This window comes from Columba livia, chromosome 4 (assembly GCF_036013475.1).
Source record: "Columba livia isolate bColLiv1 breed racing homer chromosome 4, bColLiv1.pat.W.v2, whole genome shotgun sequence".
Taxonomy (NCBI): Eukaryota; Metazoa; Chordata; class Aves; order Columbiformes; family Columbidae; genus Columba; species Columba livia.
Window position 1 is genome coordinate 12,813,606 of NC_088605.1, and position 15,010 is coordinate 12,828,615.

Genomic DNA, 15,010 nt, shown 5'->3' on the forward strand with positions numbered 1-15,010 from the left:
AGGATGCACTGCCATCCTTAAATATGCATACATTTACACAAATGATCACATGCTTCTACATCACAAGGGTACAGTTACCTTGAAACCCAAACCAGGAACAGATTATCATATGAAAAGATAAGAACAAAGTGTTTAGGTACAGAAATCACACAAGAGACTAACAACTGATATCAAAGCTAAGCAGTTACTGTAATTCTATCAAACCCCTTTCAGCTTTCCCCTACTCCACCCCACACAAAAAATAGTATCAAGGTATAGGGGAAACAACTGTGGGGAAAGCACTAAAGAAGAACACCATGGAAAACATGGAAATACACTGCCATGGTTTGCCTCTTTCCACTTTTTTCAAACAATGAAATTATATTATACAGGTAAACCACTGGATCAAACCCAAATATTTGCTTTGTCTTAATTAGCATACTCCATTTCAGTGTTATGAGACTCTCTTGTAGTTCATCATTACAGTTGTAATGGTACTTAGAGATTTATAAGCTAAGTAGAGAATTAATCAACAAGTTTGAACACCCCGTTACCACTACACCTGCTAGTGCTGGGAAAAAGAGACCATCAAAACCAACTTCCAATAAAGGTAACTCAGCTGAATTTGCTTTATTTTCACCAGCAATTCCTTCACCTTGGCAATGTAAAGAATCCGTTCTGCTTGAGCGTTCGGTAACCTGAAGGGATTATACATGTAATTATCTCCTTACCTCTGCCCAGGTTCATACATGTATGTAAGGGAGCCTGAAATGATGGATTTATAGGGTCAATTGAGACAGCTAACAGGGAAATAAAATGTAAAAAGAGACAGACATGAGATTATGTTTTTTATATATATGTGTGTGTGTGTTAATTTTAAATGGAGAAATATCAAGCAAGTTCTAAAATATGTCTAAGAATAAAAAGTGAAACATGACAGAAACATCAAAGTCACTGCAGGTAAATAGAATACACAATGCAAGACAGGCTGCCTGTTCTTGCAAAACGTTTTCTTTCAGGTTGTTAGTGCTTCAGATGCAAGCAAACGCAATTCCGGACTACACACTGTCTTCAGAGAAACAAGAACTTGTAGCAGCAGGGTCACCTGGAGGAGCCCCACGAGGTGGCACAGCTGTGTGACAGACCCCTGTGCATTCCAGTCCTCTCCTGCAAGTCAAGGGCTTTCGTCACAGATCATTAGCGCTGCAAAAGCATGAAAACTGAAGGACTATCAGGTGATATTCTCTCCCTGTCCATCCACATCAGAGGTTGCTAGCACAGGTATATACAAGCAACAAACGCCCTCACCTCCTCCGAGGGATTTTAAGAGCAGCAGGTCTTTATCCTCAGAGCAAAACACAGATGAATTGGAATGATAAAGCATTAAAGCTCTCTGCTGTAAGTGCCTGCACAAAATGAACTAAATCTGAAAAGTCAACCTCACATACTCGCTTTCAATTCAATTCTGCAATCCTAACTGTTTTCCCTTTAGGGGGAGCGTCATAATAAGTAATCTGTTGTACAGCTTATCTAGCAGATGGCACAGGACTTGCTCAGCTCACTTTTCGCTCTCTCTGTGATTTCCACTGTATGTTCTAGGGCACCAGGCATCTCTTCCTCTCTTTGTGCTATGTCAGGGACTTTTTTTTTAACTTAAAATATTGAACTGAAAGCACCAGGCATTTACAATTCCCATTCTGTACAGAGCAACTTACTCTCCTTTCCTCTTTTTCCATGCCCTCTGTCTAGGCCTAACTCCTGGTGTTTTGCTGGTGTCTGCACTCCTTATGCACACCAGAAAGTCTCAAATGTCCCAAAAGGCATAACATCATCTGAGGCCGCAAATTGGCACAATCAGATGTAGAACCACAAAACACAACCTGTTCTGGCTTTGACTGAGGACACACAACACCATTAAACCCTGACCTGCCCCAGGCTGGAACAAGCCAAAGGTAAAGCACATGACAGCTGGGCTGGCGTGGGAGGAGCAGCTTTTGCACCTAATTTTAGAAAACTTAAGGAAAAAAAACCCACAAACTGTGGAATGTCCTCTGGTCCAATTTCTGCAGAGCTTTGCAATAAATCAGGACAACACCGCAGGGTCCTGATAAAACTGCTACTTGAGACTTCTGGACTGAAAGCAGACCCTTAAAATATGCAGCTCCCTTAGAGCTCCCTTAGAGGCAAGTAATGATTTCTGCCGTGTATATCAGAGCAAATAATTCATAGCACAAGCTTTTCATTTTTCTGCTGCCGCAGCACAAAAAGGCATTCCTTTTTTGCCATGCTTACACAGCTCCCAGGATTTTCAAAACCAGTACTAAGCAGTCTCGCTTCTGAGCAAATATAATCCACCAAAATATTCCACTCTAAAGGTAACTTAAGGAGATCTTACCTAATAAAAAATGCAGGTTAACAAGGAGCAAGAGTTCGCTATTTGAAAAAACAACCAGATTTCCATCCAAATATGAACTCAGAAATCCTAGAGTAAAAGATCTCAAAGTTTACTTCCAAATGTTCTAAATTACAAAAAATTAATTAGAGATCTTGAACCTAAAAAGGGTTGACATGCCTGGAAAGAAAAGATCACATGCTGATCATTAGCTCAGTCTCATTGTCCTCTTCACAACCATGCTGATTTATAACAGAGATATTAACAGGAATATCTGACATGATACATCATGTCTGCAGTATTCTTAATGTGGAGCCATTAAAAGTGTCATGGGTTACACTTGCATTCCTATTGAACATGTTAACTGTTTTACACTAAGTGTATGAAGCTGCTTTTTTTTAGGAAAACCAAGCACAGAAGTTAAATTGAGATCACGTTTCCACAGATAATTACTTTTGCACAGTCCCCTAAAATAGTATTTAGCACCGAACAGCTGTTTAACTTTGTTATTTTAATTGAGCTATGGAAAGGAATTACCTGCATGAATAGAATTTAATTCTAACTCCAGAGTTAATGTTCATACATGTACAAATAGCATCCTGTGATACAGGAGAGAGACCAAACAATCTTTTGCTTGAACACACACATGCTGCACCATGACCCTGTACTGACCTGTTCAACTGCCTCTTAGTGGGAAGGGGAGAAGTTAAGACTAACAGGTAAATTCAGCAGTGTCAAGAAAACCTTATCCTTTTATGAAACTTAAGAACCACTTCATTTTAGTTCTATAAGCATTGCTAAGATAAACTTACTGAATAGTTGCCGTATACACATACTACACATTCATATATTGCCAGTATTTATGTAGCCCTGTGGGCTGCCACGGCCAGGCTGTAGCCTTGATCAAATAAAAAAAAAATAATATATATATATATTGGAATCACATCACCTAGAAGTAATCAAGCCAAACCTATCCATATAGCACCTATTACAGTTTTTTCCAGTTTATGCTTTTAAACAGAAAGCTTATCTAGTTCAGTCCAATTCTCTTTCTAAAAAGCCAACAAGTCTGTAATACAACTACTGGCAGCTATTGCCACACGACATGCTCATTGCACCGCTCCACAAGCTTTCAAGTATTCACTTCTCCCACATTTCAGCTGTGGCTTGTCCCACACAAGGTCACCCACCTACATGAAGTCACCTCTCAAAGGGTCACCCCTCCCCACCACCCCCTGGTTCAGCACACAACCCTGTCCACTACAGGGAGCAGAGACAGTGCTGCCAGGGCTTCTGCTGCCAATTTAGTCCGGATCTTAAAAGTCAGAGGTGAACCTCTCCCCTGAAAGCTCTCAAAAGTCCTCTCCAGCCAGGCAGGCTCAGCGCTGCGCCCCTTGAGATACCTCTGAAGTTCGGCACCAGGCGAGTCAAGAACCGTTTCTCGGGCCCACGTCACGGAACAGCAGGAGCCAGCTGGGCTCCCACAGAGCCGCTGCCAGGGGCTGCACCCGGGCTGCACGCAACACAAAGCCTGGGGTTTCCCCACAACTCTCAACACACACCAGCTGCCTGAAATAAAGGGTACAGGAGCTCAGGACTTAGAAGTTTTCATCATCAGAGTATTTGGGTTCTTCAGAAATTCTGAAGTTCATTATTTTTAACTATTTTGCCATGGCTCCTTAGATGAATTTCAACATTACATGAGCTACTGGCATGAAGCACAGAATGAGAGTCATGAGCAAAAGGGAGATGGCATATGCTGCTCTGTCATAGACTACTTTAACACCAACTTCGCAAGGAGATTATATTTGCAAAATAAATGGGTTCCTTGACTTAAAAAGTCTTAAGAAAAACAATTGCTGTAAAGAAACACGCATGAGAATTAACTAAGAACTGACCCATGTGCAGACTGATGCAATTTTTCATCTGCATTTACCCAAAACAAATTTGCAATTGCAAGTAGATTTTCATTGCAAGCATTAAAATCACGTACAACATTTCCAGCTCTCAAGATGCATGCTTACATTCAAATTTTAATTACTCTTTCTATTAAGAAGGTTATTTTCAGAACATAAAACAGTTGGAATAGTCATACAATTTAACAACTGGAAGGACTCACCAGTCTCATAAGTAGAGCAGGCAAAAAATAAGGACAGTGGGGAAAGCTCAAAAGATTCAATTTTTGCAGAACAAAATTATATTGAAATTTTAAATGAGTATCAGGCTCACATGTATTCTTAAGAAGCAGGAAAGAAACAAGTCAAGTTAAAGTTCATTTTAGCAGCTTCTGGGAGAAGATCCTGAAATTCTCTGATAATTCTACATGTGGAGAGAGCACTCGGGTCTTGAGCCCCTTGGCCTATGCAAAGACAGCCATGCAGAAACCTACATTGAAGAAGGACCATTTTAAGTAACATATTGCACATATAGAGAAAAAAGAAAAGAGAAATTACATTAAGCGTTTGCTGTATTGTGCACAAAAGTGTCCAGCCACACCTTAGCCGGCATGGTACAAGTTCAATTAACACTATCTAGGAAACATTCTCAAGCTATTATGGAATTCAGGCAAAAGGTATAACACCACCATTTAATCTTCATCCTTCAATGACCTTTTGTATTCTGTACTAACCATAACCTTCACAACTTACCCTCAACAAACAGAAGAAAGATCTCACCGTAGATGTTCCAAATTTGCATGCTGGCCACCTAAACAATTTCCAGAGGAACAGAAAATAAACCCTGAAAAATCAGCAATGTATTCTGTCACAGAACTTTGGTTACCTGTGGAGGAAACAACATTGACACATAATCATGATGGCTAGGGAACTGACAAGACTTGAGAAGAAATACTTGTCAGAAGACCTACCAAAAATCTGTGAAAAGCCTTAAATCTACATTCTCCACAGATGAAAGCCAACAGCTGGTACCCAGGACCAGATAACATTGGTTTCTAGATGCAGTGATTGCCAGTTCCCTCTCCCAACTCCAGATCACCTCTCAGTCAACCTACACCTTTATTAAAAACAAAACCAAGAAACAATCACCAACCACAACACCCCAAACAACCCCTCTCCACACACACACAAAAGTCCAAGTGCTTTGGCTCCGGTGAAGAACCTTCCTCAACAAGTCAAAAGTTATGCTTTGAACAAGATTCCAAAATCACATACAAAGGCAGGGTTTGCAGAGTTTTACCTCTGAGAGATTGCCAAAGGTCAAGGTAAAGGAAGAACAATGCTTGGTTTATGGATAAACAAACCCAACAGAGGTACAGCCAGAGAGCCAAGAAGTTGACCTACCTATGAAAGAGGTTAACGAATGACAAACAGTGTTTTATAAATCCCCATCGCACTTCATAAACAAAGTTTTCCGACCACTGGCATTCCAGTGTGTTCAGTAAGAATAAAGAATAACGACACTTTACAATGTAACAGATTCTGTCTGAAAAAAGATTTTCACAGTTGCAGGAGACAGTAATACAATAGAAGTTAGCAGCACAGGATTTCTAACGGCTTGCAATTGGGTAACTTTGAAATCTCTCCTTAGATTTCTGAGGGAAAAAAAACAAAACAAAACAAAAAAGCAGGGTTCGATAAACTACTTATCAAAACTACAATGTTCTGCCTTTTTTCCTAGAGGGTAGCCCTCATTTCAGAGGAGAACAAAGCAGAGCTGCCTACAGTGAAGTGTCAAAGACGCGAAAAGATAAGTCAGACACTAATCCTGCATGTTTAGCAGTTAGGACCAGTTGGAGCAAACCAAGAACTATTTTGCATGTTGGTGATGCCGAGCACTAGCCCACCACGCTAATGCTGCAGAATTCTCAGAAACGGGAGTTTCAGCAAGTTAGGGCTCTCACACAAAATCAACATCTGTATCCAAGTTTAAAGGATTAGAGTCACCAACTATACATAATGGTTCTTTTCTAGCTGGCAAAATTCCTAGTTATCCCAATGCTATCAGAATAACCCAAAATTCTCTTCCCAGAGTCGGAAAGCAGATTTCTTCATTGATCTGAAGCACTATTATCACACAAATAAAAAACTGAATGAATACATGAAATGTCATCCTAAGCAAAAAGCTGAACCTGTGTCAGCAGTGAAGACCTTGCAGCAAGAAAGATTAAACATGGACAGGGTTGTATTAGCAAGATCAAGAGGAAAAAATGATTAAAATATATCTGCATCCAATTTGGGTGCCCTGGACTAAAATGAAGAGAGATCAAAACCTGAAGGCAGTGCAGTGTCTGGCCACAACGGTGGCTGGGTGCTGAGGCCCACAACACAGAACTGGGGATGCTGAGAGGGGGTTTCATTTAGCCTGTGCGACCATTCTCAGAGAAGCAAACAGAAAAAAACCAAGAGGCAAAGCAGCAAGCCGCTGCAAGGTAAATCCCACCTGGAAAAAACGGAGGAGAAAAAAAAAATCCCAGTAGTAGTGGCTAAATCCTGGCCTGTGTAGCCTGGAGAGGTCGTGGGGACTCTGTCCTGGGATATACTCACAAAAGGGGAGTCCAAGCCCTAAGTAAAAATCTTATCTCATAATTGTAACCAAATTCTTGCGCTTATTCTGTCAGTTGTCAGTGTAAGGTGTGAATGACTCCTCATTTACTGTAGGGGTTTTTTTCTTTATTATTCTGACAGTATGGTTCAAAAACCTCTGAGGCACTTAAAGGCTATGAAGAGTGGATAGCTCCTCAAAACAGCAACGTAAATAATGCTCAAATTGAGATTAACAGTTCATAAAAAAGAAGTTCGATTTTTTCCTTAAAGCAAACTCAGTATTTAACAGAACTCCGAATACCCAGGGAAATGCATAAAACCACATATTCTTGCTCCACAACACCTGTGGTCTCCATACACTATTTCTGTTGAACAAGTATTCATCCATACATAGAATTCTATCAACAGATCATTTCTTGTTTGAGCCTTCATAAAGATATTTAAAAACAAAAGTTAGCGTTGACGCCAAGTTCCCCACAGATTATGTAAAACTGGGAAAAGAAGGGAGACACTATTAAAAACAATAATAATCAATGAGCAGATTTATTCTGTCTAATTTCACCTTGCCTACTTCATTTTTCAGAATCTCTCACCATATATAACATACCCTCACAAAGTTGACCCTGAATTAGGTATTCTTTACAGTCAGAAGTGGGTGTTTTTTAATAATTTCTGTACTTGCAAAAACTTAAAATAGTTGATATTGCTGATAAGGAAGGGAGCAAACAAAAGGTCAGCTGAACATTAAATGGTATTTTGATGAGAGAGAGAGAGACAGAGTGCCACATGGCAGTGATGGTGTTGATATTCTCCCTGTTCCCCAGTGCCTGTTCACTTCTCACAGTTCCTTTCAACACAGGGAGACATCAGGAAAGTCCTTGGGAGTTAACTAAAGATACAAGGTACATCTAACCCATTAATTCACTAACCCTTCATATAGACAATGAATCAGAATTAAAACAGACTTCCATTTCATTCATCTGAATTAGTTTCTCAAGTCTTGTGTACGTCTATCAAAATATATGTAATTCACACTCTTCCTATGCAAAAACAAGCATGCAGAACCAAACCACCACAAGCTCTCCAAAAGGCAGCCTCACATGGGGGACGAACGAGAAGGAGTGGGGTGAAAAAGCATTACAGCTGAATGCTGCAAGTCACGCACAACACCCACGTACGCTACAAATCTCCTTCACTAGCCAGCGGGAGACCTTGTAATGCTTCCCAACAGCCACTAGAAAAGAAACATACACATTTAATTCTATTTGAAATAATAACAGGATCACATTAAGTCCTCATTTACTGCATAGTTCTGTAGCATTACTGAAACAAAATCCCAGAATTCAAAGCACTGCTGAGCAGATTTTCATTTAACTTCCATGATGAACAAATAACTTCAACAAGCCTCTTAGTTTTGCTGTTGAGCAACTTAAAACAGTTTTGCGCAAACAGGAGTTTAAATAAAGCCAGTTTTATCTGCAAAAGCAACTTCCCTTTATTTTAAAGAGCTGCATATCAAGTAAGATTAAGTGCAAAATTTAAGGAAGAACTAATAAAATAATAATTCTAAGCAGAAGTTATATTATTCCACACATAAAGGGAAAATAGGGATTAAAACAAATGTAGACAGTTTCAGTTCAACACCTAGTGGAGAACAAGCCACATGACAAAGTTCAAAACTTGACACACTGAATTAGAGGATAAAGAATTCCGAAAATTGTATCATTCAATTTTCAACCTTTTTCAAAAGAAAAGGCTGTTGTCTTTGTAGAATTCCAACTTCACACCTATGGAAGATTTGCTTTGATAGATAACGTTTATTTCAGAAAAATTCCGCAACTTTTCTTTTATTCCACACAGAGACATGATATTAAATATAGATAAAGGGAGACCACTAGTCTTGTTTCAAGTAGACAGAAAGTGGCTTTCAAATAAGTACTATTCAAAACCATACTGTGAAGATGAAAGCAGCTGTCAGATGAGTATACCGGAATGCCTCTGGTGCTGCTCAAATATTGTTTCCAGCATCATCTGTTGATACAGATAGTCAGTGCCCATGCAGCTTCTCACACCACTCAAACATCAGCTTGTCTGCCTTCCTCTCTACAACCCTTTCAAATGCCTGTTATTGACAACAATTAGCTCAAAATGCACTTCAGTCCTGTTCTCAGTCTGTTTCCTCCTTAACAACCCATAATAGGCTTCATTTAATATCAAACATGCACAGAAGAGGAAACAACATCATATCTAAAGTTTAATATCTCAGATTACTCAATCATAATCATTTTAACCCTTGCTCTTCCACTCTCTGGTCAGTGAATTCACTTTTTGGAGAGAGGAAAGTGGGAAATCAACGGTAAAATGCTCTTTGTTATTCTACCTTCCTTTTAACACCAAAATTAGAGAAGTACAATAAGCTGCTCTCTCATTAAAAGCAACAAACAGCATTATGAAAGGATCCTATTCATTCACACAGGTGCTTTATCTACAGTATTCATGGACATAATTCCAAGTTCAGAACTCCAAAGTAAGTGTGACCAGTGTATGAGTGTGTGTGTGATATAGATGCACAAGTTACATTATTTCAGACTTACTGCTGAAATCAGTAGTTATTACTGTGAAACTTAACCCCTTTTTCTTCTCAGGCTACAATAAGACCACAGCCCGGCCTAAGTCTGCGCTTCTGTGGATGGTGTAGGATGCCAACCCCGCTTCAGAAGCTTTCTCTCAAAAACACAGAGATTCTTTGGACACAGTAAAACATAACATTCTTCTTAAAGCCCTTTATTTCATGTTTAGTCCCTATTCTCTGTAGAGGTTTCCCAAGATCCCGCTACTTAGAACATTCAAATCAAAAACTTCTAGGAGCAGCCTGAAGAGAAAGAAGATCCAGATTCCTGGAGATATGGACAAAATCCACAGCAGTGGACTAAGTAAAAACAGGATTTTTGCAGTCCACTCAAAAGGGAGGGAACTGCATTGCTTATTATTTAAGTGAACAAAGTCCTAGTGCTTTTTACGTCACTCTGTGTGTAAACATTAAAAGCCTCAGCCTCACTCTCCAAAATGATAAATGAAAACAATAAATGAAAAGTACAACTTCTACAGTAAGATCACAACTGTCCTGATTCAGCAAAGCTGTTTAAAAACCTGAGCATTTAAAAAGTCTGTGTGCTTCAGCAGTACTGTACAGAAGCGAAGTCCAAAGGTAACACTCATTATCCTGCACTACTCTGGGTCACTAGGGCAAAGGGACAAACAAGTCACCAACTCCTTAGTCTCAAAGCCAATTATTTGCTCACACTATTTCTCAAACCAAGTTCCTGCACATATTCAAACAAAGAAAAACAATTCAAACTCATGCTTTATATGAAACACCTCCAGCCTTTTAGAGCTGATATGTGTGACACTAGAAAACAACCAACATGCCAAGTTTGTTTGCCAGCAGCATTTTCATGTGCTAACCTGGAGCCTAATGAGAGCACCAGTACTCCACCTAGCACGGTCCCTGCGATGCCTCAAGCTCTTTCAAGGGGAAAGCCATGTGCAAACAAGCAGGAAAGCAGCCTCTCTTTCTCACTTTGGATCTTCCTGCCACACCCAAAAGGCAATGAAGAGCTTGAGGAAACAACCAGATCTTTCATAGTCTCAAACCACTGAAAAGGCAACAACTGAGACAGGAGCAGTTCAGGAAACTTTTTTCACCACAGTTCTCGGAAGGGCAGGGCAGGCGCACTCCATGCTCAGGTGCCCTGGAAGGTGCCAGGACTGACAGATAATGAGCCAACGAGTTCTCCTTTCATCTCCTCTGTAACACAATTTTCAACTGCAACCCCAAGCCAAAACCAACACTTCATAACACACCACAGATATTGCCACAACTGATATGTAACACACAACCTCATGCACAGTGCATGTGCACACATGCACACAGTCTTGCAAAGAAAAAGAAATTGTCAGAGTGCTAAGAAATAATTTTACTTTCCAAAGCAGGTGCTTCTCTAAGCATCTTCTTGATACTATATAAGATTTACCATTAATTGATACATAAGCTGCTTAGGTGCATGTGATCAAGCACTGGATACATCTAAGTTTTGTCAGTATTATGCCTACAGACATCTGTAAATCTTAATTGACATAACCAGAGCAAACTCCATCTTGACAAGTTCAGCAAAACTAACACCTTCTCAGATAACAAATGGGTTTCAATGCAAGTACAGCTGCCGTTTCAAGAAGCAAGGGTTCTTTTACCAAATGTCCACAACTTGAAGAAAAACTAAGGTGATTCATCTTTGCTCTCAGTGGTTCAATCCTGCTACCTAGAGGAGCCCTCAAAGAGCAAGACCTGCAGGCACAGGCTGAGAGCCCCACTGCAGCCTTCCCGGACCGTCAGGCTGCTGAAGGCACAAAGGCCACGTACAAACCACTCAGGTGCCTGTTCTTCCACATTGTATACAAGTGTGTCAGCCACTGACCAAAGCCAAAACAATTTGGCTTTCTCTTGCCATAGCTCATCCTTTGTTTTCAAAGTAAGGTTTATGCACTCAACCTCCCGCTCTGCACTGGTGCGGCCTCACCTGGAGCACTGTGTGCAGTTCTGGGCATCACAGGATAAGAAAGATATTAAGCTACTAGAAAGCGTCCAGAAGAGACTATGAAGTTGGTGAAGGGTTTGGAGAGGAAGCCATATGAGGAGCAGCTGAAGTCACTTTGTTCAGCTTGGAGGAGACTGAGGGGAGACCTCATCACAGCTACAGCTTCCTCACAAGGGGAGGAGGAGGAGGTGCCAAACTCTTCTCTTTAGTGACCAGTGACAGAACCTGAGGGAATGTCAGGGAGATGTGCCAGGAGAGGTTTAGGTTGGACATTAGGAAAAGGTTCTTCACCCAGAGGGTGCTGGACACTGGAACAGGCTCCCCGGGGAGGTGTCACGGCCCCAAGCCTGACAGTGTTCAAGAAGAGACTGGACAATGCCCTCAGACACATGGTGTGAACTGTGGGGTTGTCCTGTGCAGGGACAGGAGTTGGACTCAATGATCCTTGTGGGTACCTTCCAACTCAGAACATTCTAACCTGCAAGACCGTGAATATCAAGTGAAAACTCTTTCAGCACAGAGTGGAGTACTAAGAACACGCTCCTCTCGGGACTTTGTTTATAACTATCACAGCAATATTTTTTACAAACGTCTTTAAGAAGCTCCCTTCTCTGCAAGCTGGTCTTCAAAGATCCTATTCCAAATGTCTCCTCCTTGTCTAACCCTGCACACAAACCCCGGCACACAGCACTAGCAGGCAGCCAGGTGCACACAAGTCAGTCACTCCAAACCAAACACTGCAGGGCCCCCGTTCATTTGCTGAAGTACTTGTTTAAGCCCTGGGAATCCAAGAAGCACAAAGGAATCCCAGGGAACAGACACTGTATGGGATCATTAGAGGAAGCAATTACAACCACATGGACAGCAGACTGCAAATATTAACAAAAACTAGCAACAGCATATTTTGATCCTTAACAATGTGGACAGCATAAATGTAGACAGCATTCCCCGTGGGACAAAAGGACCCTCAGAAGCTCCCTGCTTGTTCAATACCTGTGAAATTCACCAACAGGTCGCAGGACAGAAAAGAACAGACGCATAAAATATTGGTGTGTGGAGTGCAAGTACAAACAAAAAGTGAGCAGCTCTTGTTTTCAAAACCAAGCAGAAGTGGATGCTAAAGGGAAGGATATTAAAGGCCAGGTTACAGACAGAGCACCTGGAACTTCAAAGCCTCTTTGAACTTAATCCTCAGATGCTCATGATGTCATCGCATGGTGACCAAGATTACATGTTCCTCCTTTAAAAGGTAGTAAGGACAGCCTTTGCTCTCTGGAATTCAACGTACTTGAAAAGATTCAGGTTAAAAAACTCAGTTTACTGAGTATCACCAATTCTGTAACACTGGCAAAACCACTAGAGGCTACACTAGAACAGAATTTGGACAGATGGCTCTATTTTGTTGGATGAGAAAAGCTGAGCAGCAGTTAAATATACTTTGAGCAGGGTCTAAATGTGCCCGTTCCACTGTGCTTCCTCTGGGCAGAAGGACAGCATTTGTTTGAGGCAGCAGTTGTGCTACCAGAATGGGTAACAAAAGTTCACGCTTTGAAGTGCTGAGAAGCCTCCTGCTTCAGAATTAAGTCTGGTCCCATGGCAACAAACAGAGGTCCACAAAAGCTTCAGCACCTCAAACATGACTGATGACTGCAGTTCTGCTGCACTGTACTCTACGTTAACTTTAACCTAAGAGCAAAAATCAATGAAGGTTTCAGCCAAATTAGTAAATCTAAAGAAACTGCTTCAAAAAGCAGCAGGCTTTCAAAGAATGATGTTATTATTATCTATGTATCTATATAATTATTTAAGTATTTTATCACCCTATTCATCTCATGCAAAAAAATAAGTTTACATGAGGAGAAAGATTAGCTGAAGCTATCATGTGTTCAAAACATGTTAGATACAGCCAACTCTGCTTGATGTCTGGTTTACTTCTAGAACCATTTATTCAAAATATATCATACTTCAGACATTATACGACAAAAAATGAGAGACATTATTAAGGCCTTAAATAAATAAAAAAATACCAAACAACCCAAACACCAAAAAGTAGACTAGTCCTCTTCCTCATTCACTGCTTTAACTGGGTATCTGCATTTAGAACACCTTATCATTCATACAAGGGCCGTGTTTAAAAGAGGTCACGTAACTGCTTTAAGTAGCAAATGCTTTCATTTCAACAACTGAGTGACAAAATGTTGGATGTTCTCATTCCATACAAAAATGAAGGAAAAAAATGTATTAACAAAACTATAATTCAGATTTGGGAAAATCATAGTAGTCATTATTTGTATTTTAAGCTACATACACTTGTATCGATCAATAAAATATTCCATTACTACTAGACCACTTATGAATCCTTAAATGTCAAAGCTCTTCAATACAGGTATGGACTCTACCAATATTAACCTAATTACAGAACGTGAGGTTAAGAACTATGGCCAAAATCACAAAAGGCATCACTAGAGAAGCCAGAAAGAAAAACCCGTGTTCAGAGGAAAAAAGCCTTGTTCAGAACTCCTTTCACTGTAATATAGAAGGTATATTTTAAGTAGATTTAAGATGCTTCCATATACCATAAAGATAATACAGAGTAGGATTCAGAGCCTTGGTCCCTAGCAATATTTGTCAACTTAGTCAGAACAGAAAAAATATGTTGTTAACACCAATTTAAATTCAAATAGCAAGCTATTATCTCTTTCAAAGTAAAATATCACAAAAGAACTTTGTCCTATGATCTTACCTAATCTCCCTGTTAAAATACAAATATACTATATGGAAATACTACCTGGCAAAGAAGTTCGTAAAAGGTCCCAATATTTTTCGTTTACTGTCCACATCTGTCTCTTGACAACACTCATCATTGATCTCTTGCTGGCTCTCATCATTGGTCTCTTTAGTGGAATTCAGGGTAACATCCGAGAAGTGTGTCTCATCAGTCTCCAGATTAACAATTGCACTTGAACTGCTTGTGACCACAAAGTCCAAAATGTCTTCATTGCTAACTGATAAAGTTGTTGACAGTTCTGTGCTAAGACTAGAAACGCTACAGACAGAGATATCATCACTTCGATTCAGAGTTTTTGAAGTTGGACTATAAAGTTTGACAGTGTCATACCCAGTTCTGGGGAAAGTAGAGGATTTTCGCACAGCATGGTCATGTTCAGAAGTCAGAGAATGTGGAGGCACATAGGACGGCAGCGTGCACGCACTCTGAAAAGCCTTGTCAGGCACAACTTCAGCTTCTGACTGCTTTCTCTTCACATTTAACACATTGCAGTGAACAGGCTCTGGATTTCCTATTTCTAGAGTTGGAATACCAGAATCCACTGATTTAAGGCTATGACAATCTTCTAAAGCACCGGACAGCTGGTCAGGCCCATACTCAGGCAATGAGAGAGATCTTGGGGTCCCGGAGTTCAAGTTTTGAAGGCCCTGGATACCACCCACTCTTGCGTCCAGAATTCCCATGAAGCTCAAACCATTTAAGGAGTTGGATAAATTCACATCAGTTGTCTTGGCCCAACTGGTAACTGGTTAAA

The 15,010-nt window shown here is 40.4% G+C and overlaps 1 protein-coding gene across 2 annotated transcripts in view; it reads right to left on the reverse strand.

Moving 5' to 3' along the window:
• Positions 1-15,010, reverse strand: part of TBC1D14 (TBC1 domain family member 14) — a 69,929-nt gene that overhangs the window by 48,221 nt on the left and 6,698 nt on the right. For both annotated transcript variants that reach the window (XM_065062603.1, XM_065062604.1), the window contains exon 2: positions 14,257-15,001. In XM_065062603.1, coding sequence (XP_064918675.1) covers positions 14,257-15,001 — 745 coding nt within the window. The remainder of the gene's footprint in view (positions 1-14,256; positions 15,002-15,010) is intronic.